The 24,964-nt window shown below is 38.3% G+C and overlaps 1 protein-coding gene across 1 annotated transcript in view; it reads left to right on the top strand.

The window, feature by feature from the left end:
- The first annotated feature begins 4,683 nt into the window (after nucleotides 1-4,683).
- The window catches only part of LOC149159737 (NPL4-like protein B), a 43,946-nt gene continuing 23,665 nt past the window's right edge, over nucleotides 4,684-24,964 (top strand). Inside the window, exon 1 of the mRNA XM_089436551.1 lies at nucleotides 4,684-6,191. Coding sequence (XP_089292677.1) covers nucleotides 5,211-6,191 — 981 coding nt within the window. The 5' untranslated portion in view covers nucleotides 4,684-5,210. The remainder of the gene's footprint in view (nucleotides 6,192-24,964) is intronic.

The raw sequence follows: 24,964 nt of genomic DNA, 5'->3' as shown, positions 1-24,964 counted from the left end.
GTTTTGATACATGTACATATGTATATGGATGTAAATATTGCCATGAGCTATGTTATAAAGCTCCAATAAGTGGTATGGGTGTCATGTCATTATAGTTGTCATGTTGTTATGTTGTCATGTTGGTTTGCTTTTCAATAGGGTGATCATTGTAAATACTGCATCGAGCTATGTTATAAAGCTCCATGGGCAGTATGTTTTCTTTTTAGTGGTTTTGCTGAGGTATAGGTGTGGTTGAACACCGAGGATGGTGTCCCCCAAGGGGGAGGGTTTTGTAACAACCCTGGTGAAAATTCCATGTAATAAAAGTTAATAAAGGAAAAAATAATAACCACGGTTGATGGGACACTTATTCCAAGCTGAATGTTGGGCAAAACATCCTAGTTTGGGTGTTTATTTGGTTTATTATGGCTAAGGAAATTGGCAAAGGCAATGGCAATGGCTAAGGCTTTGGAAGGAAAATGGCATTTTGGCACATTTATTCATGAAAATAATGGAAATTAGGAGAAAAGGAAGGTGAAAGGTCACAGGTTGCATGTGAGGAGGAAAATGAAGAAAATATAGGCCTAATTGATAAAAAGGATTATGAGGATTAGTTTGTAACCTTTTGTCAGTTCAGTTTTGGAGCTCTCTCATTTCTCTCTCTCTCTCTCTCTCACACACACACACACACTCTTCGACATTTAGAATTTTCTTGGAGCACTCTTGGAGCACTTTGGCATTGGATCAAGAAAGGCAAAGAAGGCAAGAGGAAGGAAGGAGCAAGTAAGGAAGAGCATGATCAAGCATCTACAACATGATTCTTTGCAGGTATCGATTTGCATGTGTGTTTTCCTTGCTAGATTTGGCATGCATGGTATTGCATGTGGTTATTTGCTGTTACGACATGGGTTTTGCCAGGCGTGACAATGTTTTCAGCCTAGCCTTGCCATTCCAGATAGCCATGGTGTGATGGGGTTCTCATGTTTTGGTTGAGTTGGATTGCTGGATGGATTTGAAGTTGTGTGAGGTGGATCTTTGAAGGAAAGAACACATGGCCTAGTGATCCCTGAACTAGAGTGTGGATTGCGGTAAAGCCACTGGCATAGTGACCCTTGAACCAAACTGTTGGTTGCTATAAAGCCAGGTATTGTGTGCCTTGGTGGGCCTAGGAATCCTCGATTGATTAATGACGGGATATATGGTAAAGCCTAGAGGTGGTTTCCCTTGATTAGGCCTAGGAATCCTTACCAGTGAATGGCAGAATATACGGTAGAGCCTAGAGTGTTTTGTCTTGGTTTAGGGCTTAGTGATCCCTGGATCGGACTATGGATTATGGTAAATCCTGTGAGAATAGGAGACAAGAAAATTCCTCACGGTGTAGATGGAGAAATCCAATGGCATCCATGCTTGTTTTGGCCTAATGATCTAGTGGAGATAATGGTAAATCCTGTTATTACATGTTTATTTTTTGGCCTAATGATCCGGGATGGATTACGGTAAAGCTTGGTTTCTATTGATGAAGGTGAGGTGGTTTAGCCTTGGGATGCCCTGGTTGGTTCTTTTGGTTTGATTCCCACATTCATGCTTGGAATATGTCACAGGGGTAAATGGCTGAAGAGAGAATTCGCTCAACCATTCTATGGTTGGGTGGAACATGGTAGTTCCATTCCGGGTTGGCTTTTGCATTCATTAATAAGACATTCTTTCCTTGATATCTTATGTATAAATGTACATGTTTATATGTGGTTTTTATGGCTGATGTATCCTTGATATTTATGTTGTTATTATGCTGGTTATAAGCATGTATTATGACATTGATGATGTATGGCTCTCCTCATGTTTTGATTTGTAAATGAATGAACAATGTATCTATGACCTAATAGATGATAATGCAATTAATGATATAAGGGATAAATGCTTCTTAGATAAGTATGAGATCCCTATGCTCAGATATGTTGTCTACTCCTGTAGATTACATATTTGTGATATGTTTGACGAAATGCCTGTCATGGTTAATAGGGGTCTAGTCAAGTCCTTGTTCAAGTAATTCCATTTGTATCATTATTCCACTATTATATTTCATATATGAAGGTGTCATTTAGTTTTGGGTAGTGACCTTGGCTCTGGTCCTGAAAAAGTGGCTCAAACCCTGGGGACACAAGCACAACACTAGGCAGAAAAGTCCCTGGATGCTGGTATACCATGCTGTGGGAGCATCTAGAGCCTCCTGGACGCATGCATGCCCATATCAAGGGAGCGACCGGAAGTTAAATGGTCTAAAAGCTCAGTGGGACCCAGGGGCTGGTTACTTGAGAGGTTGGGATGGTTCCTGGGAGTCCTGTTGCTGATGTGGAAGGTTTGTATGTGTTTCCATCGGTTCCACTACCTTAAGGTGACTTAGGAGGTTGATTCATATCATACTAACTTCTTGTCACATGTTTACCTCGGTTGGCCGGTTACTTGGGTAGATGTGGGAGGAGGGTGTTACACTACACTAGCTATGAGTAATCTTATTTTCACAGACGATGAAGATTTATTTATGCAATTGACGACCAAGGACAATAATGCTACCCACACCCCATGCATTCTGACATCAGTAAGGGGAGGGGGGATGACATTATTGAGTTTAGACTGTTAGATGATTAAAGTCATAGTGAACCGTCAGATATCCACCCTAGAACCGTGAAGTAGAACCAAGATAGCAGGGCCTCCCCCCTGTGATGTCAATAAGGGGAGTGGGGGTCACGCTTTTAATTGTAGTCATTGATTGAGTCATTTAATTTGGTCTGTAGAATGGCAGCGGACTGCAAAGGGTGGGCCCATCATTAAATGCACGTGAGCATTGATGGCTATATGTGTAAGTGTTTAGAGTGATATATATATGTGTGTGTGTGCATACACACCACCACCACCTTATATATATATATATATATATATATATATATATATATATATATATAGATATATATATATAATAGGATCACATGTGACATGCCATTTAGGCATGTGCCATTAAACCACAAGAGCCCGTCACCATGTGATAGTGTAAAAACATACCACATGGGCAACACGTGGGTGCCATGTGGTAGGAAGGTGATATGCTACAATTGAATTAGTAATACTTTAAAGGAGCATAATTTGTAACCTTGGAGTCCAATTAGGAAAAAAATTATATCACTGGAAAGGTCTTGCCGAAACAAATACGTTGATGGCATCCAAGTTGAGTTCGGGAAATTTGAGAGAAAGTAAAAAAAAAAATTACCCCATTTCTCTAACTGTACTAGGGAATATGGGTTAGCATACTAAATACACTCGAAAGGATAAGGGGGTGTGTTTACACATGCTTCCCACATGCTTCTTGTGATCTTCAAGAGGAACCTTATTATGGTTTGGGTGGGTGGTAGTGTAGTGAGAGTGAGATAAGAGGTGCCTCTCATATTTCTCTTTGCTCCATCTTTCCCGGGGCAAGGCAGTTCTCTCGGGTGAGGGATATTTTCCATGCACAATTTGTGTTGACCCTAATGCCTTAAAAATTAGTCGTTACACACCATATGCTGTAAGTACACTTAGTAACTAGGGAGAGATATCTACCACACATAATTTTTGTTGATCCCAATGCCTTAGAGGTTGGTTGCACCATTGCATATCATTGGATATATATATGATTTTTTGACATTATTATTTATAGTATCCAATTAATATTTGACGAGATCTTTCCATTTTAATAATATCATGTCAATTGTTTGATTTCTTAGGTATAATGGTTACTTTGAGTTAGTATCAATTAATTCTCATTGATGGTAATTCTTGCCTACTATTTTAAACTTATGGCTAATTTCCTAATGATGCATGGAGTGTCCACTTGAAACATTGAAAGCATTTTAAAACTCAAACAAAGTTTACTTCCATAAAATCTTTCACAATTATGAGCAATGTGAAAATCTACATTCTTAGGGCTTCTATGACTTGTATGTGAGAAGGTACACCTTATAGATGTACTACATATATGCTAGCATAAACACCTATACCATATTTCTTAGATACATTCACTTATTTCATTGAATAACTATTTAGTCTCATTGATGATTACTCTTCTCTACTATTAAAACTTATGATTAATTCCCTGATCACTAATAAAATGTCCACTTGAAATGTTGACAACAATTTAACACTCAAATATAACTTAGTACATAAAATCTTTCATAATTATGAACAATTGTAGAAATCATTGTTCTCATAATTTTTATGACCAATATGTGTCAATGTCCACCTAACATACATATGATGTACTAACCTAAACACCTACAACTTGGAAAGTGTCCCTATATATGAAAGGTACACCCAACAAACATACATCAAGCATTTGATATGGGTGTTAAGATCACTCCATTTTAAAAAAGTTCCATTTCCATTCATTCTTATCATTTTTTTTTGGAAAAACTTTGAGTCCAAAACCCTCAAAACCAAGTTTTATGAACAAGACTTCCCTTACACCAATAAAACTTAAACTTTCGACATAATTCCAACCAAATTTAGAAAAATATAAAATAATTTATCCTTACTCATATGCCATGCTAAACGGTTTAAAAATATATAACCAGTGTTAAGCTATCTTTTGGTGAAAATCACATAATAAACCAAATTTAAAAAAAAAAATGTATAACTGATTAGGCATCTAAGGCTAACTTCTATCCTTGAATGCACAAATTGGGCGTGGTGCGGATCTCTCCCCAGCAGGATCGATTTGATCATCAAATATGGTTAAAATTCAATTTTACCATCAATTCCCTTCGTTACGGTTGTGAATCGTTATGAATTTAAACGAACTTTATCATTTTAAAATCCTTACCTGCTTCTTAGCGTCTTGGGCGACTACAAGAAATTTGGCTTCTCCTCTTAGAAAAGAAGGAATTGTCGCTTGACAGTCGCGTGTACTCAAAATTATCCCGGGAACAAGAACACCAACTATTGTGGCCAGCGACAATTCTTCATAATCTTTCGTGGAATGACAGAACACTATTCCCAATTATATATGCGGCGGTGATCAGCTTTGCTGGCACGCAGAGCATAAGTGCAAGACCAATCTATATAGATAATCGCATTGTTCTATTGAATAAATCAATTCTCCAGTTGCAGTCACAGGACATCTGATCTATACATCAAATCTCGCCTAACAGGTGCATAAAAGCCCCGCTTTTGCCTTTTTTGGTTTTTTTTTAAGGTTGTTGAAAATGTTGATCAGAGTACGAAGTCGAGATGGATTGGAGAGAGTTAAGGTAGATAGGCCAAATGCCACAGTAGGGGAATTGAAATTTCTCATTCAAGCGCAACTCCAAGTCCCAATTGCCAGCCAAATCCTTTCGACCAATCAGAACCTGTTGCTGGCCAAGGACAATAGTACCCAACAATTTAAGGACATGGAGGACCCCAACGTTCCCCTTTCTTCATTGGGTATAGGGCACGGCCACATAGTTTTCCTCTCATACGAAGGCGAGAGGTCCGTATCCGGACCCCGGGTAAACGTAAATCCTGCTGGGAGCTATGGCAAAAAGATGACCATGGATGATCTGATTGCTAGACAGGTGAGAATTGAGCGCCAGGAGAAACCCCACAGTGTCTCTGCCTCATTTGATAGAGATGCTGCCAATGTCTTCCAGCAGTATGTGAATGAAAATCTTGCATTTGCTGTCAAGAGAGGAGGGTTTATGTATGGGACGGTGAGTGAGGATGGTGAGGTTGCTGTCAATTTCATTTACGAGCCTCCCCAGCAGGGGACAGAGGACAGCTTGTTACTGTTCAGAGATCAAGATGAGGAGAAGCAGGTGGAAGCCATTGCCATAGGGCTGGGGATGAGGAGAGTTGGTTTTATTTTCACTCAGACTATCAGTCAGGGAAAGAAGGATTATACTCTCACGAATGCCGAGATTCGGCAGGCTGTGGAGCTCCATGCTGAGAGTGAATTGAAGGAATTTGTTACTGCTTTGGTGAAGTTGGAGGTGAACGAGGAAGGTGGCGCTGATGTCCATTTCGAGGCCTTTCAGTTGAGTGACCAGTGTGTTAAGCTTTTTAAAGAAGGGTGGTTCGTTGACGATTATACTGGTTTGGATCTAAAGATTACAAGGTTGAAGAAGGATGTGGTGATCCTGGGGAAGGATACCAAGGATGTTGACAATGATTTCTTTCTGGTGCTGGTAAAGATTCTTGATCATCAGGTATTTATTCCCCCTCTTTACTCGTACATATGCATTTTTGATTTTGATGATTGAAATTTGAAAGTGGCTTGTGAAATTGGAGTTGAAATTTAATGAGCAAAATATATCAATGGGACTCTAGAATATGATAAGTCCTAACATCTGTTAAGTTATGTTTAAAGTTTTGACCCTCAGCTTCCCAACTCAAAAGATGCATATGCAAGCACCTTCATACTATATTCTTTCGCTAACACTTTCTTTATGTAATTCCTTGAAACTCACTCAATTAGATAACCGATCCATAGGTTCCCTCTGTCTCAAAAGTAGAGAACACGCCTATTATGATTTCTATAAGATTTCAATTCTCTGTGAATAGTGAAACTGCATAAACTCCTATTATTGGACCCCCACTGGACTGTAATTGATTGACTTGAAGTGAACGCTTTTCTTCAATGCCTCTTTTTACGCGGAGCTATATTTGCAGTTCATGAAAGGGCATTATTCCCATTGAATACCATTATGCAATGACGTTAGTGACTTTTCGGATTTTTCAGTGGAAACTGGTGACAGGAGTCCTGATGAGATCACAATGTTTTGTGGTTTAAATTGCATTTTTGAATGCAGAAATGGATTCAGTGCCCTGAAAACACCCAGGGCACTCGAATTATGCTGACTGAACAACTTAAAACTATAATTTTCCAATTTCTGACTGGATTTCAGAAATTGACCAGAAAATCTCGCTGTGAAAGGGCCAAAAAATCACCTCATTAGATTACTGCTATTTATGTGCTTATATTGTTAACAATTTCATCCTTGGAGCTGCTGCTGGTTGAAATTTAATTCATGGTACTCAGATCTGCAGTGAAGAAACTCTAACTAAAACTGATTAAACACCTATCAAAATAGTGGACTGTTTACACTCAGAAATCAGGACTGTAAATTTACAAGTTCAGACATTGCAATGATTGCATTAGATGGAAAACTGAGAACAGCAGACTGTTGTGTGTTAATCTGCCTAAAAATCAGTTTTCTGGAAATTGTAACATGTAGATAGCGACACTCAATCACTCATACTTTGGATTATGCAGAAAAGAGGAAAGTTATAAAAGCAATTGCTCAAAATTGAATGTCTCACACACTCACCTTTCTTTTATAGACTAGAAAATGCTATAGTTTATCACGATAACTCATGCAATGGTGTGCATCCATTAGGAGAAGAAACCCTAACCCCAACTTATAATAATGCACCCTCCCTGTATGGATAATGCTGCCTATATTAGAGTGCCCACCAGAGAAGACTAGATGCATGCATGCATATCTTCTAATCTTGCAGAAAATGACCTACCTAAGTCTGAAGATTCCATGATCTGTGCATCCCATCTAAACTTAAAACAACAGGTGACCAAAGATAAGAAAGGCATATTCAAAATATGCAAAATAAAGGCATATTCAAAATATGCATAAAATAAATTTAAGGCATACTCAAAATATGCAAAAAAATAAATTAACTCTGCTTCTAAGGATTGCACATGCATGCTTGGTGCCTCTTATAGGCTTCTGTAATACTGTGCCTCCTTCACTATTATCATAACTGTAAGGATCTATTGAAGTGCACTATGTTGAATGAGAATCACCTTTGCAGCAACTAAGTAAAGCTAACACTCCCTTTCTGTTAAGAATGCGTTTTCCACCAGACCATGTTACTCTCTTTTTGTCTCCATTCTCTTGTATCTTCAATGTGTACTTTCCTTGTATACTGCATCAGCAATTGCATGCTTAGAATCAAGCACTGATTCCATAGCAGGCTTTGGAATTGTCTCCCAGACATCATACTCCATCATATTATCTTGCCATACATTCACTTTACTTGCTTCCTCACTGCTTGAAGGCTGTGTCAATGATAGCAGACATCAGTGCAATGTGTGTTGGAAAATTCTGAGGGGAATTACTCGTCTGAATTGTAGCTTTAGGTTCCCCCACTTGTTCCTGAGCCTTTTGCAATCTCTAGGTAAACCATCTCTACTTCTTGATTGAATTGGATGGTATCTGGGTCTTATTCTTTCATCAGAACATTATTGATCTGAATTTGATTCTTTTGCATCTTTTTGATAAGCATTTGGGACAAACAAGCTTATCTCCCTCCTCTACCTTTATTGGAGGCTCCTGAGACTCAGAGGATCATCATTTCTAATTAAATTTAACATCTTCATTCATCATGTTGTGTTGGAATAGATTGGGTAAGCCTTGAAGGTCTCACTGTAACCAACAATTATACTCTTGATGCTTGAGGCTTCAAATTTAGCCCTTTTTTGTCAAGCAGATGAATATAAACATGAAAACAAAATAAATGAAAGAGTGATACTTGAGGTTTCTCACTAGTGAAGGCTTTCTTTGGTGTTTTGTCCTTCAAAATCTTGTTTCTGCCCATAGATAGAAGGACAAATCCGCATTGTGGATCATTGCTTTGGCTGTCTTGATAATAGACTGGTTCTTCCTCTCTGCATCATCATTCTGTAGTGGGTTTTATGGTATTGTCAGTTCCCTCTTTATCCTTGCTTCCTTGCAAAAGGCATCTGAGTCCTTGGAGGTGTACTCCCCTCCATTTTTAGACTTTATGCCTTTATCTTTCTTACTATTTGATTCTCAACCAAAGCCTTCAACTTTGTGAAGACACCAATCCACACAATTTTATTAATCAAATCAAGAATCTTTCTTGATCTGTGTTTGACTTTTTTGGAAAACAGTCTTGACATGCTTGTTGAGTGCACATCCTGTGCATGCTTTTGTCTTCTTGCTTGTTGAGTGCACATCCCATGCATGCTTTTGTCTTCGCTATCTTAAAGTCCAACAATCGAACCATGTCCTTCAAGAGTGGTAGAGCTCCATAGTGCAGGCTGTTACACCTCATCTTGCATGGGAGTAACTCTAGAGATTTTCGTCACAAGATATGATTTGCAGTATGGTACCCATGGAGTTTTTGATGGATTGGGGGTACACACTCTACTTCTTTGCTTGTGGATGATGCTTTTCTTGGTTGAGTTGGTGTTTTGGGTTGGAGGAGATTTACTTCTCCTTGTGAGATGATCATGCTAGTTGGCTTATGGTTTTATGGCTCCTCTTATATTTGCATGCCTTTGATTGATGGATCACCCTCTTGGTATTTACTTTTGATCATGGAGCATGTTGCATCATCATGGTGCTTGGACATCGTTTATATGTTGTGATTATCCTTGCACATAGACCCCCTTTTGACATTATTCGAACATGATTTATTGGTCTAACTGATGTGGCATTATTGTGGTTGGGGTTTTCTTATGTGAGTGCCCTAGCTTACTTCGGGGTTTTTTGCTATACATTACACTTTATTATGGCATGTGCTATAATCCTTTGTGGAGCAGTACACCGTAGGCACATTTGGATGATGATTGCATCATTTAATGGTGGTTTTGGCTCTCCTTTGAAGGCCTATCTCTTGATTTCCCTATCTCATCTTAGTATTATTGACACTAGAAGTGGTTTGTTATGTTGGTTCGACGTGGAGTGCTCACCTTGTTGGCACACATGAAGCATCATCATATTTGGCTGTCCCCTCTCCTTGGAGTTGATTGGGGCATTATTATATGGATTGTTGACTTGTCATCCCCTTGGAGACTACACTATCTATTGTTTTATGGTTATCTTGATGCAATGTCTTCCCTTTGGAGCTACTAGTGCCATATGGAGCATGCATTCCACAATTTTCATGTTGTTTGATGAGATAACCTAGCCCTGCAAGCCACACGTGTGGTTTGAGTTGGCTACATTGCACATTTATGGAGTTTTTTTTGTAGCGGTTTCTCTTGGAGTGGTTTGAAGAGGTCATTGAATTTTTACTTGTTCATCTTACCATTTTAGATGGCATATGTGAGAGTGTGCTGCAGTTTGATCATATATTCCACATGGAGAAGCATACCCTTGATATTTATTTACTTTTATTGTTGGTTGGTGCACATATGGTGGCTTATCTCATGGTCAGCCAACCACCCCACTCATTTAGAGGATGTGTCCCAATTTGTGCTATTCTTGGAGGGTGTTCCATAACCAACTCCATTATTTTACTGTTGTTGACTTGTCTCATGTAGTTGGTTATATGAGAGCATTATTGTATTGTTTTCCTTGGATATTTTATTGTTTCTTCTTTGAGAAGAATATGAATCTCAAAAATTCATTGCTATATATTTAGTAAGGAAGTTCTTGGAGAACTAATGGATCTAGGAAACAAATACTTCTTTATTGTTGAGAAGACAGAGATGAAACCTAAGGGTTTTCTCTCCATTTGATGTATGGTTGGAATCTGGATTAGAGGAGCTCTCCCATTTGAGCTTTTGTTGAAGATCTTGAAGGCAATGGATGGTTACAAGCTTTCTACTTTTGGGACATATGTTCTTGGGGTTAATATTGTTGAATACTAATGTTTGGAGGTCACTTGCATAAGGATGTTTTAATGGTGGAAATGATAGTTCCCTTGTTAAGAAGACTTTGATTGTGGTTCTTTCCCCTCTTGTTTATTTTTGCGTTTATGGTTTGTAATATAATGTAACATCCTTTGTCTTAATTGGAATTTGCTTCTATGCTTATGTTGTGCATTTTTGACATACCTTCATACATGCATTGTTGGTATTCCTCATTAAGAATTCTTGCAAATAGTTTTCTACATTTGTTGGCAGCAAGATAAATAGTTTGTAGACCCTTTATTAGGGTTATCTCCATGTTCAATCCCATAGTTATTGCCCTTGGTAATTGATTCTTGACTCCACTTGACCAATGGACTTGACCCTCCCATCACATTTTAAAATCTATTCTACAATACTTGTTTTGCTAAAGCCACTCTTCACTTTACCATGAGCCCTTATTGCTTAAGCTTTAACCATCCTACCTTAAGAAAGCCCCCTTTGAGTTGGAGAAAGTCCTTCCTAATTTGTGAAGAGGGCCGGTGAGGTGACATTGGCCTCCATATTAGCTATTCTTAAGTTAGTACTAATCTTTGGACTTTAATCTAATGGTGCTAGTTTGTGAGATAACATAGGTGACCAAATTGGTTGTGCCTGTGCCATGATTTGCAAAGATTCTCTCATGCACTAATGCCTCATGCCTCACTAGTTTTGCTAACAACGTATAAAGGCCACCTTCATGTACGCCTTTTGGTCAAAACTCGACTAGGTTCAATGTTGTGTTTTTAAATAATCACTTGTTGATCATCCACTTCAGCCATATACTGTAGATTTGTCATTCAAGAAAATGAAAGAACATTCTTTTATAAAATTTAAACCAAGAACATACAAGATATTGTGCCTCTAGAACATCACTTAAGGCATGTGGAATGTGACAATCATCCTGATCATTGTATATATCATATATGGCATCATCACACAGGTTGAGCTATATGCATATTTTGTTATTGAAGTTTGTAGAAGGCCTTCTTTTGAAGGTCATGTGTTTTGGTGCTCTACTACTCATGGACCATCTACACCAAAAATGTTGTTAGTGGCAAGGATCGATACTATGGAGAAAGCTATTTGAAGTTTGGATGCTAACTCATTTACTCCTACATTCCTCACAATTGCTTTTGTTGCCTATATTTCTTCTTTTTAGGACACTGAGATGCATAGTAGCCCATCTTATGGCACTATCATTGAAGTCTTTCTTCCCTTAGTTTGAAGAACTAGAAATCTTCCTCCTTAACCCCTATTGGGTCCTCCTTATTTGCCTCCTCTCCTCATCTTCCCAATGAGGGCTAGGTTTTGGATCTCCTCCACTTTGGTTGAAATCATCTCTAGCCTTGTCTCTTTTTGGATGAAATCATCCCAAAGCTTCTCAAAGTTGGGTAGTGTTTCACCGACACATACACCTCAAACAAAAGGGTTCCAAGGTGAAGAGAATGCATTTGGTGCTATGGGCATCAACTTCTCATCCTCAATCTTCATCTTGATAGTAACAAGGTCTCTCAAGTCATTGGTTTTTTTTTTTTTTTGGTTAAATTGTTGTTTCTTGGATGATAGAGGATTTTGGAGACAACTTCCAATGCTACATTTTCTTTGTTGTGTATTGATATGGCCTGGCACAATTGGTTATAACCGTGATGCAAGGTCTCTCAAGTCATTGGGTTTTTTTTTTGTTAAATTGTTGTTTCTTGGATGATAGAGGATTTTGGAGACAATTTCCAACGCTTCATTTTCTTTGTTGTGTATTGATATGGCCTGGCGCAATTGGTTATAACCGTGATGCATAGAAGACGTTTGAGTATTAATTATATCTACATATAAGGCTACACTATACACAATTTTCTTTACAAGAACTATTAGTTATTATACACGAATTTTCTTACAAGAAAATTGCCAACCTACTTCCAATTATGTTTTAGAGTTTAGATTTGTTGAAAATATTATAAGAAGTGCATCACAATCCTTGCTACTCACTATTGAGTTTGACGTTTGCCCTTTTTAAGTTTGTTTTGTTTTAATGGCAATGATAGATGGGCACTCTACACTCTCTTTCACCCTTTCTTATGCGTGAAATCAAAACTCCTATCCAACTAGGTGGGAAGTGTTGGGATTCATTCATGTTATTTCAAGCAACACGTACACTTGGTAAATAAAGATTTTTATGAGCCTTGGAGGCATTTTTTAGTTCAATTTCTCTTGCAATTTTGAGAAGGCTTCTTAGGGACGAGTGAAGTCTATGTAATTGCACGAGTCTAAACAAAATCTTCCCTTTTGGTAGCATTCATAATATAGTTCTTGCAAAGTTGTCATACCTTACCTATCTTAAAGCATTAAATAAATCCATCACCACGCTTTAGGGAAATCCTCCTTTAATTCATCTCTTCTTTTTTGGTATTCTCTTTTTGCGCATCTTTGAAGGTGACCATATGTTTTTGAAAAGAAGACAAAATGGGACATTGAGGGGAAAAGATGTGGAATCACAATTTTTGTGGGAATGATTGTCATCAAGGAAAACCTTGCATTGGTTCATATACCCATGTGAGAAGGCATCTTTGTGGGCTATTGCAGATTGATGATAATAAAGGGGCCAGTGTGATTTCAATTCGCCCAAAGCTATCATAAGGAGGACAAAAAAATACATTAAGATGGAAGCTGCAAAATGAATGCATGGTTTGTGGAACCTCGGGTGGATCTAGAAGAATGATAGTAGATTTCCTTGATGGTTGTGGTAGAGATGAAGTGGATGCAAAAATGGTGCATGTAGTTTCTCTATGCATGTGGTAAAACATTTTAATATTATTTGCTCTCTCTATTAGCATGATATGGTTCATGTCATCAGCAAAGATCCCCAAGGATACAAGAGCCCTAGGTATGAGAAAGCTAGAATTGTGTTGTTTCTTAGGGAAAGAGCAAAACCCCAAAGAGTTCAACATGGATTACATATGAGTGGGAAGATAGTGAAGAGCCCTAATTTAATAATATAACTAGAGACTAAAATTTGACAATCAATAACAGAATGAAAGCATGAAAGCCCTAATTTAACCATTTATCCAGAAATGAGGCCCTAAATTTATGGCTCAACTAGATATTCTTAAATTTTAACAAATCATTAAATTTTAGCAAATCATTAGCAAGTACTTACCTGAAATTTTGTTTGGAGATGTTCCTGAGCTGTTTTTGCTCCCATTCATGCTACCAAATTGACCCTTTTCCTCCCAAACTGGGATCAACCTCCTTGGTTCCCAGACCCAGAAGACTTTGAAATAGCAGTGTTTTGGCCCTCGTTCCCAAAACCCAAGAACAATTGCTCAAGCCTCTGTGTTTCTATCCATATGATTACAGTCTTGCTTCTCCCACTGTTAGAAATGAGACCCCTCCTTCGTGTTTTCCTCTCCTTGTTCTTCCCTTCCCTTTCTCCTTATATTGCTGAAGTTCCTCCACCGTCCCATCTCTCCACCGCATTCCATTGTATTTTCTCTTGAATTTGCAGGCGGTTCTTGCCCTTGAATACTGTGGATTAATTATTTGAGGTCGCTGCTTTATTTTGACAACATGACTTAAAATGTCTTGAAGAGTTATATTTATTTTGAATGTATTACCTTTAGTAAATATAATATATAATGACTTATTTTAGTTTGAATTTGATTAACAAATAAATATATTATTTTTAATTCTCTTTTTAATATAATAAATATATTATTTTTTTAATTCCCTTTTTTATAAAATATGTTATATTCCAATATATGTGTTATGTTATATATGTTTAATTGCAGATACATATGATAGTTTCTTTTGTTAGTATAATATATATATGTTTTATAGTTTCTCAAATCTTTTGGTTTGGGTGTTTGGTGTAAGACAACCTTGGGTATGATTGTGATGAGTGGGATGACTTGAGCATCGAAAGAGATGGTGCTAATGTAGTGAAGGAAATTTTTCTTGATAGTCATTTTTGGTCATAGGTGCGGTATGTTATGTAGTTCTCCAAGCCAATTTATAACATGGTTCAGTTTCCAAATTTAGATTGGCCAATCAATGGGGAGGTTTATGAGTGAATGGACACCATGCTATGCTAGATGAAGCATATTCTTAAGCCTAACGATGTGAACTTGTATAATCATATTTGTATAGACTCTAGAGGTGGAAAAAATGGTGGGAAAACCTAAATATTCTATTATATGTAACATGCCTTTGCATATGTGCTTACTCCAGAATACTATCATATATCATGGTTGTGGGCATCGACACTTCATGTTTTAGTGAAGAAAAAACCACACAAGATCTAGAAGTTTAGGTTGGGACCAACCATGCAATTAGAGATTGAGGGAATTTGACTTTGTTGGAATTATGATACAAGTGTTGTCCTTGATGGCAACTCACTCAGAGGTTGGTACAGGTGATGGCAATTTAATCAGAGGACAGATCTTAGTACAGCAGGCCAAGAAAGTTCATACACGCAGGTTCATTAAGCCCAAGTCGCGTATACAAGCAGGTTCACTATATACCAAGTCGCGTATACGCAGGTTCGCTATATACCAAGTCGCGTGTACACGCAGGTTGGCTTCAGTAAAAGAGCGTGTATGTGGAAAACTTATCTTTGGTCCGTGGCGGTTATTCCTTGGAAGTTGTGCCTATGGTTTTGGACCATGGTGTCTCGACGGACGTGTTGATCCCTAGTTTTGAAGTTGATGGTATTGTGTTACTATGGTTTTGGACCGTGGTATTGTAAAGGGCCTAAGGCTATATAAGGAGAAGATCATTAAGCAAATGGAAGCAAGCAAGGCGTGTCTGACGAAGTGAGAAGATCTGGTATTTCTGGTTATCTGTTCGGGACGCTTGGCAAGGGTCGGATCTGACAGCGAAGGTATAAGTAATTATTTCTAGATCTGCACGCGGGTTGCCTTTGGAGAAAGTGCGTATACACGCGGTTTTGGTACAGTGAAGTAGCGTATGCATAATAAGATTTGATATTTCAGGTTGCTGTTGATTCTGGTGGTTGTTGCAGAGTTCTGGGCTCTGGTTTGTGTTCTGTGTTCTTGATGACAGGGTTTCAGTGATTCAGTATTGGGTGGTTTAGAGAATTATGATGCAAGTATAAGTTGATGATTGTATTGCAGTAATGTTTGTTTTGTACTCATGGATCCAGTCTGAAAATTGATGAAACGTGATCCCTGAAGGTTGTAACCGTCTGTAGGGTCAGCACCTACGTACTAGAAAATGGATCGGCTAGTACAAGAGCTGAGGGGGTTGTAGCTCCCTTCCAGAAGTAGCTGGAAAACGAGAGAGAGGGTTGTAGCCCTCTGCAGGTTGTAGCCTGCGTACTGGTAAAGGACTGCACCAGTACATTGTAAAAGAAGGTTCTCATTAAAGAAGAAAGAGACAAATTGCAGCAGGTGGTTTTCACCCACATTGGGTTTCCACCTTATATCATGGTGTTCATGTGTGTGGCTTTTGTGTGATGATCTGTTCTGTTATACTGCACTTGTTTACTATTAATATGGTTAATAATGTTCTGATGCATTTACTGAAGATAAGCTAACTGAATTATAAGATCTCTGGATATACGCTAGTTGCTTTAGACACAGTAGCGTGTACACGCAGGTTCACTTAACTGAAGTAGCGTATATGTTTCTGAGTATGAAATTGGAAAGGTTTTACTGATCTGATAATACTGATTCACCCCCCCCTCTCAGTATTATTTCCAACAATTGGTATCAGAGGAGGTCCTTCAGAGGAAGCTTGATCGCTTGAAGGAAAAGATCCATCAGAATGGCTAATCCAGAAAGAGAGGCACACATCAGGCCACCAGTCTTTGATGTGAACAATTTTACTCACTGGAAGATAAGAACCACTGCATATCTACAATCACTTGGAGCAGAAGTTTGGGGAATCGTAGAAGGAGGATACAAATTCCCATCAGCAACTCCTACAGATCCAGCAGAGAAAAAGCAATATGAGCTCAATGCCAAAGCTGTTACTGTCCTATTGAGTAGTTTGACACAATCAGAATTTATGAAGATCATGCATTTCAAATTAGCTAAGGAAATATGGGACAAAATCGTTACAAGCTACGAAGGAGATGATCAGGTAAAAAGAGCAAAGCTTCAAACTCTCAGAATCCGGTATGAAACTCTTAAGATGCATAGTAATGAAAGCATAGCTAATTATTTCCTGCGTATGGATGAGATTGTGAATTGTATGAGGGATCTGGGTGAAGAATTTGAGGAAGTTGTCTTAGTTGAAAAGGTTTTGAGATCTCTGTCTGCTAAATTTGATTCTAAAGTATCTGCCATAGAAGAAAAGGAGAATGTGCAGAAAATCACCATGTCACAGCTTCACGGGATCTTAACTGCTTTTGAAATGCGACAAGAGGTACCACCAGAAGCCGCATTCGAAGTGTCAGAGGAAGAAGATGAGGTAAATTTTGTCAAGAATCTTGAACGGGGAACTGGACGGTTCAAAGGTAAGCTACCTTTCAAATGTTTTCTATGTGGTAGAGTTGGCCACTATGCTGCTAGATGCCCTCATAACAAAGGAAAGATATCTGAAGAAGATGGTAGAAGCTATTATACCCATATTAAAAGTTCATTCAATGATAGTGAAGATATTAGAAGTCTCATGGCACATGAAAAGAAGAATGCTTCATCCAATAATAGCGAAGATATTAAAAGTCTCATGGCACATGAAAAGAAGAATGCAGAAACTGAAGAAGTTGCCAAATTAAAAGAACAATTGGAGACAGAAACCAGGGTAAGGGAGCAATTGCAGGATATAGTAAAGGATCAGAGCACAACTATTCAGAGACTTGAATCAAAGATCCTCTCTCTAAAAGAAGATCTTAAAAAATCAAGAGAACAGAACAGAGAAGATCTTGAAGATCAAGAACATGAAGTGATCAAACTAAAGCGACAAGTGGAAGAAGGAAGAAAAGCTGAAGAAGACCTAAGGAATCAGTATCTGAAAAAGGAAGAACAACATCAAGTTGAGGTAAATATCTTGAAAGGTAAAATAGAAGAAAAGGATAAGCTTTTACGATTTCAAGATAGTACTAAAGTCTTGGATGATATTCTTAATAGTCAAAGGTCTCCTGCTATCAAGACTGGTCTTGGTTTCCATGAATATGAATCTAGTTCACAAGGTGAGGCAAGAAACTCTAATGAGAAATCTGAAATGCTCAACAAGGAACAACCAAAGAAAGAAATTCCTCAAGGAAGATCCTTTACTCCTAACTATGGACGTGATAGACGATCATTTTCTCCACTGAATAATGTTGAATGTTATGTATGTCATAATCTTGGACATGTTGCAGCCAGATGTAGAAGTAGAATGGTTCAAGACCATTACAAAAGATCATCGCATCCCAGGTATTTCAGAGGATATTGCTTTGCCTGCAATGCATATGGACACAAAGCAATTGATTGCGATAGAAGGAACATGAAATATGTAAGATGTTATACATGCAACAAATATGGACATATAGCAAGGGAATGCAGAAGCAGATTTCAAAATTCAAAACAAGAGGACCATACATCATCACAGTTCCAGGAATTGAAGAAGACAGAGACAGAAAAGTGTGGCATAACTCAGTCAGCTGACATAACAGACACAGGGGAATCTGAAAGTGATGAAATTCAGTATTCCATCTTGCATACGCTGATATAATGAAGAAAAGTCGCGTATATACGCGAGTTACAGGCTGCAAAGTCGCGTATATATAGAAAGGGCAGCAGAACAGACCCAGGAAATGGTTCAGTCATGGTTGACTCAGGCTCAGGGGGAGCATAAAGGGCAGCAGAACAGACTCAGGAAATGGTTCAGTCATGGTTAGCTCACACTCAGGGGGAGCATATTCTTCAAATAATTCATTGTTGGCATTATGGTTAGAAGTTGATGATGAAACTAAATGATACATCTTATTGTTTGATCAAAGGAATGGTTTTGCAGGCTTATGATAAATAGTTATTGCTGGTCTTAGAACCTGCATCTGCTCAGGGGGAGCATGGATGGATTGATACAATTTGGCATATACAAAGGGGGAGCCAAATCAGAAACTTCAGCATGTACTCAGGGGGAGTATGGACAGCAGTATGGACATCAGAAGGTGTACCAAAGAAGAGAATATCTTGGTCCGCCCTTTGCCCTTGATGTCAAAGGGGGAGAGTGACTTGGTGTGGTGGTTGCCATCAAGTCCAAAGGGGGAGATTGTTGGCATTATGATACAAGTGTTGTCCTTGATGGCAACTCACTCAGAGGTTGGTACAGGTGATGGCAACTTAATCAGAGGACAGATCTTAGTACAGCAGGCCAAGAAAGTTCATACACGCAGGTTCATTAAGCCCAAGTCGCGTATACAAGCAGGTTCACTATATACCAAGTCGCGTATACGCAGGTTCGCTATATACCAAGTCGCGTGTACACGCAGGTTGGCTTCAATAAAAGAGCGTGTATGTGGAAAACTTATCTTTGGTCCGTGGCGGTTATTCCTTGGAAGTTGTGCCTATGGTTTTGGACCATGGTGTCTCGACGGACGTGTTGATCCCTAGTTTTGAAGTTGATGGTATTGTGTTACTATGGTTTTGGACCGTGGTATTGTAAAGGGCCTAAGGCTATATAAGGAGAAGATCATTAAGCAAATGGAAGTAAGCAAGGCATGTCTGACGAAGTGAGAAGATCTGGTATTTCTGGTTATCTGTTCGGGACGCTTGGCAAGGGTCGGATCTGACAGCGAAGGTATAAGTAATTATTTCTAGATCTGCACGCGGGTTGCCTTTGGAGAAAGTGCGTATACACGCGGTTTTGGTATAGTGAAGTAGCGTATGCATAATAAGATTTGATATTTCAGGTTGCTGTTGATTCTGGTGGTTGTTGCAGAGTTCTGGGCTCTGGTTTGTGTTCTGTGTTCTTGATGACAGGGTTTCAGAGATTCAGTATTGGGTGGTTTAGAGAATTATGATGCAAGTATAAGTTGATGATTGTATTGCAGTAATGTTTGTTTTGTACTCATGGATCCAGTCTGAAAATTGATGAAACGTGATCCCTGAAGGTTGTAACCGTCTGTAGGGTCAACACCTACGTACTAGAAAATGGATCGGCTAGTACAAGAGCTGAGGGGGTTGTAGCTCCCTTCCAGAAGTAGTTGGAAAACGAGAGAGAGGGTTGTAGCCCTCTGCAGGTTGTAGCCTACGTACTGGTAAAGGACTGCACCAGTACATTGTAAAAGAAGGTTCTCATTAAAGAAGAAAGAGACAAATTGCAGCAGGGGGTTTTCACCCACATTGGGTTTCCACCTTATATCATGGTGTTCATGTGTGTGGCTTTTGTGTGATGATCTGTTCTGTTATACTGCACTTGTTTACTATTAATATGGTTAATAATGTTCTGATGCATTTACTGAAGATAAGCTAACTGAATTATAAGATCTCTGGATATACGCTAGTTGCTTTAGACACAGTAGCGTGTACACGCGGGTTCACTTAACTGAAGTAGCGTATATGTTTCTGAGTATGAAATTGGAAAGGTTTTACTGATCTGATAATACTGATTCACCCCCCCCCTCTCAGTATTATTTCCAACAGACTTCTCTCAAGTGGTCGAACATGCATGGTGGCTTTGCTCGACAACTACAATATTTGCCAACACGGGTGTTTTTGTAAGTGGTAAATACTTATATAGAGAGGTTTTGGAGCACCTATAGTTCTATTGATGGTGTTAGAAGAAATTGGTTGATGTAAATCAATCAGAGAGCTTTATTTATGTGTATGACAACTTGCAATTGTTGTCCCATTACTATGACAAGTCAAAGATGGATAAAGCATAGAAGACTTGGGACAGCGATCTAGAGAAGCATAATTTGGAGGATGGAGCATTGGTTTTGGAGCCATGGAGAGTGCTCTTTTTGATGATGATGATTATGGTGAGATGCCACCCCCATCTACTACCATGGCTTCTTTGATCACGACTCCAACAGTGGGGACATCATGTTTAGTTCCACTTCCATCTACAAAATTGCCTTTGATTTTGGCTTGAGTTTTGGCTTCGATTCCACTACCACGTGGAGGCTCATAGGGAAATTGTGGTGGTGCAAAGAGGGAGGGAGTGTAGATAGTAATTAGAATAATTGTTTCTCCATTATCACTACTTTGTATGTCATAGATGTTAGTTCAATTTAGTCTTTTGGCCCTTGAACCTTTCAATGAACATCTCAGTTAAATTTGAACCCTAAACCACTTTCTCCACAAAATTTGATTTAACCAACTATACCAAAATCATTTCTATGTTAGTATTTCTAATTGTATGGATTGAGGAAGGGATTTTTTCAGTCCATGGGCACACAAGGTTTTGTTCAAGGCCATCTACAAGAAAAAAGAAGCTGTGCTCATCTATTTTCTGCTCGGTGTAACCATCTAATCCAATTAGTTTGCTTGTTCTTTGTGTGGTGAAGCCAATACTTATCTTGAAGGTAAATCATGCTAATTTGAAAAGCCTTGTTGCAAGTGACTAACAAAATCCCTACCACAAGAATCCTTACGTGATGAGGGTGGTAGGTATGTGAAGTCCATAGATACCTGTACCCTCTTGTGATTAAGGCTTTTACTATGAGTGAATATCCTTGCTTCCAAGGGTCATGAGTCCAAAATGGACTTTCTAAAATGTGATTAGAGTTGATGGTTTGAGACTTTTAGTTTGATAGCACTCACAACCATTTTGTTTAAAGGAGAGAAATATCCCTTGGTGATTTGTGGAGTACGTCCTCTATGAATCTACCATTGAATATTGAGGTCAACATCCACCCTTCAAATGTACCTAATATAAAGCAATGTTGCAAAAGTCAGATTTGGGAATAAATTGACAAGGGTCCAAAAATTGAAAAGGTATAGTGAAAATTGAAAAACTGGCAATAAATCGGCCAAAAATTGGCAAAATTAAAAAATAGTAAATACTGGTTGAAAAACTCATCCAGTGGAAAAACTCATTATTTGGGGATTTTATCAGGATTTTGATTACAATGATATAAAGTTGTCCTCAAGGGCATAGCCTATGACCGTAAGTTCTACATTATGGAGTACACCTGCATAGTGAATGTGTTTGTGGCTCGAGAAACTGATGAGAAGCATCAAGAAATATTAAAATGGAGGTCCCCTATCTTTTAACTTGTTTCTAGGATATTCAATGTACTACTAGTACCAACCATGAATAGGATATTGTGTTGTTTGATGTGGGCAAAAATATTATAGATGTCAAATTATGAACCCTAGTCATTCTAGCAAGTGAAATTTAGTGTTCTATTTTCCCTATTGCTACAGGGATTGGTTTATAATGTTCACCTTGTGCATTTTTGTTCAAGATTATAATGTTCAGCTTATGCACTTGTTCAACATGTCTATTGAGGAATAAATAGACTGTTTTCAAGCATTGAAAAGGCAATACTACCTGCCAACCATGTTCAAGACATTACATATCAAACCTTGAGCCCATGAATCAAAACAAAGATAAAGATTTTTTGAACTTGATTCTTTTGATAAAGCCATTAATGTAGCTAGGAAAAACACACCATGTTAGAGCCTTTGAAAATAAGATTTCCCCTCAAGTAAGAGGGACCATGCAAAGTTCACAAGACCTCACAAAACAATACTTTGCATAACACCATTGTAAGCCTAAGGATGCAAGTTACTTGTAGTCCATGTGAGTTTTTGTATTGAGATGTCTTAGGCCTATTATGGTCAGCCATAGCGGGTGCTTTTGGTTCTCACTCCTAGCTCCTTTTGTCTTGTATAGGATTGGAGGACTTGCACTGGATCACATTGGAACACATGGTTTATGGGAGCATTTTGTTATGTGGGGGAGATCACAGTTTTAGGGGTCAGTCCAGCCCATGTCATGCACACTCATCTTACCATATGTGTGTCATAGAGTTTGTATCCATCCCTGGCCTTACTGCAATATTTATCAGCTAGTTCTCAACATGGCAATCTCAATTTCAATAGTTTTCAATGTTGGAGGTAGTGCATGTTTCCCAAGGCATGTGGTCTTGGAAGGCAAACAGTCAACTTGGTCTTTGACACGTAGACATTTTTTTTTTAAATGTGAAGGCATCATTAAGAAAATGCCATCAAAGGTGGTTCAACATCACATGGGGGTTCTAGGGGGCAAAACAGGGTCAAATCTTAACCAAATGAGACTTGCATCATGTTAAAAGTTTTCTACAAATTTGGTTGGACAAAACCCAAGCAATAGATTTGTCCTTTTCCCTAGAGTGTTAGATATCCTCATTTATTGCATGATTATGTCCTCACTATATGCCACGTGGGGTCAAGAAACTTGACATCAAAAGTTATGTAAAAAATTAGTTGAACAAAACAGTCATAGAATTCCTCAAATTCTCAAGGGTGTTGCTGATCTAGCATCCCTGCAAGGTGATATCCTTCCTTTGTGCCACGTGAGGGTCAAGCTAGCTATTGCACAGGGTCAAACTAGTTGTTTGGAGTCAAATGGATTGTTGGACCATGTTGGAACAAATTATAGTTGTTGCAAAGTCAAGTCATCTTCTTTTCCATTGAAGGAAACTTCTATGGACCAAATCAAGCCAAATTTAGTGGAGAAAATTACCAAAAAGAGCCATTGAGTCACCTTGAGGAAGATGTTGGGCAATTTAAGTCTCTATTCTTCACCTTTTGCCTTTTTGGGGTCAAGTCAAAGGGAATGTTGCACTTCTAAGGGACAAATTAGTTAAGTGACAAGTCAAACTCTTGGTGGACAATTATTGTATCAAAAATATTTATTTTGCATTTACTTTGTCTCGAGGTTGCCGATGACAAGTAAAATTATTATTAATATTATTAAAGAAAAAGACAAAAGGTTATAATATTTTGCAAACATTTTATTGTCAATTTCTATTTCATTTTTTCTTCCTTCTTGTCATAAATACTAGGTTGCACGAAACGGGGAAACGGGTACAAGTTTCAGAAACGGGAAGCGATACGAAACGCGACCTACCCAAATTTTTGAAACGGGGAAACGCGAATATATATATATATATATATATATATATATATATATATATATGCAATCATAAAGCATAAATGATACATTCTAATTTATTACACTTAAACGTTAAGATTTAATTTACGTCACATTTACTCATGAATGATCACATAATGAAAATAAAAGTATCGGAATATCCAAAAGCAACCTTTATTATATATCCAAATCTCAAAATCAGCCTTTATTTATATTAATATATGAGGCTGCAAGTACAATAAAGACTATAAGGCTGCAAGAGAGAGATCCAAATCAAGATTTTCTGCATCCACATCCCATTCTTTAGAAGGACCACTGTTGTATTGGGAGTCTCCTCCTACATAGTCGAACAACCTTAGTGCTCTTGATTAAATACAAGTTTCATACCCTAGTACCCTACATGATCTTGATTATTGGGAGTTTCCCCTGCATAGAGGGCTTGGTTCTCTTGATTAAATACAAGTTCCATACCCTAGTACATGATAAAATCCAATGGAAACATTGCAATCCCCCCAATCCTGAAATCCTGAAAAATAGATAAGTTTGTTGGATTTTGAGTGAGATATAAAATTCTACTTTCTCCATATGAAATCCAATGAGGGCGAAACCGCTCTCAAACTTTTTGGCAATGCGTTTCACGGCCGTACCAAACGCGTTTCCACGTTTCGTACCAGTTTCTGTACAGAAACGGACCTTTGTACCACGTTTCCTGCAACATAGCATAAATAGTAGCACATAAGATAATCACAGGTACATTTAGTTTACCCAAATATTGGAGGGATGATACATTGTGAGGCTACATGGCCATGTGGAGGGAATTGCCAAGGCGCTAGTTTTCGCTACTTTCGCTGTTGGAGGTTGAAGAATCTTCTTTTACCCTGTAGTTAATTCGAAGATTGTAGACACTTATTGAAGTTGCTCCTTGTTGGATTTGGAAGGTCATGGAGATTTTTGACATATGTGGGGGCAATGGTCTTCTTGACTCCAAGCTCACTTCAGTGTCTAGGTTGCAAGATCAACTTTAAAATGAATGAGATTCACAACCCAACACTTCAGAGGTAAAGTTGTGGCCAAGGTGAGCATTTCTCAACAACCACTCTTCTTATTAAAAAATGCAAAAACCTTTTTATCTTTTGTTTTGTTAAAACTTCACTAGCTTGTAATTTTCTTATTTCTTAAATTTAACTAGTAATTCCTGGGGTTTTTAAGTGGGATTTAATCCCAAAACCTTTGTAACAGTTTTTGGCTGCTGGTAACTCATATTTGTTGCAAGTCTAAAGCTTAGGAAGGGTCTAA

Source organism: Pinus tabuliformis, chromosome 5_2 (genome assembly GCF_031772625.1).
Source record: "Pinus tabuliformis cultivar Carrire ecotype Pingquan chromosome 5_2, CPIR1, whole genome shotgun sequence".
In the NCBI taxonomy this organism is placed as follows: domain Eukaryota; kingdom Viridiplantae; phylum Streptophyta; class Pinopsida; order Pinales; family Pinaceae; genus Pinus; species Pinus tabuliformis.
This window is presented reverse-complemented; position numbering and strand designations above follow the sequence as displayed.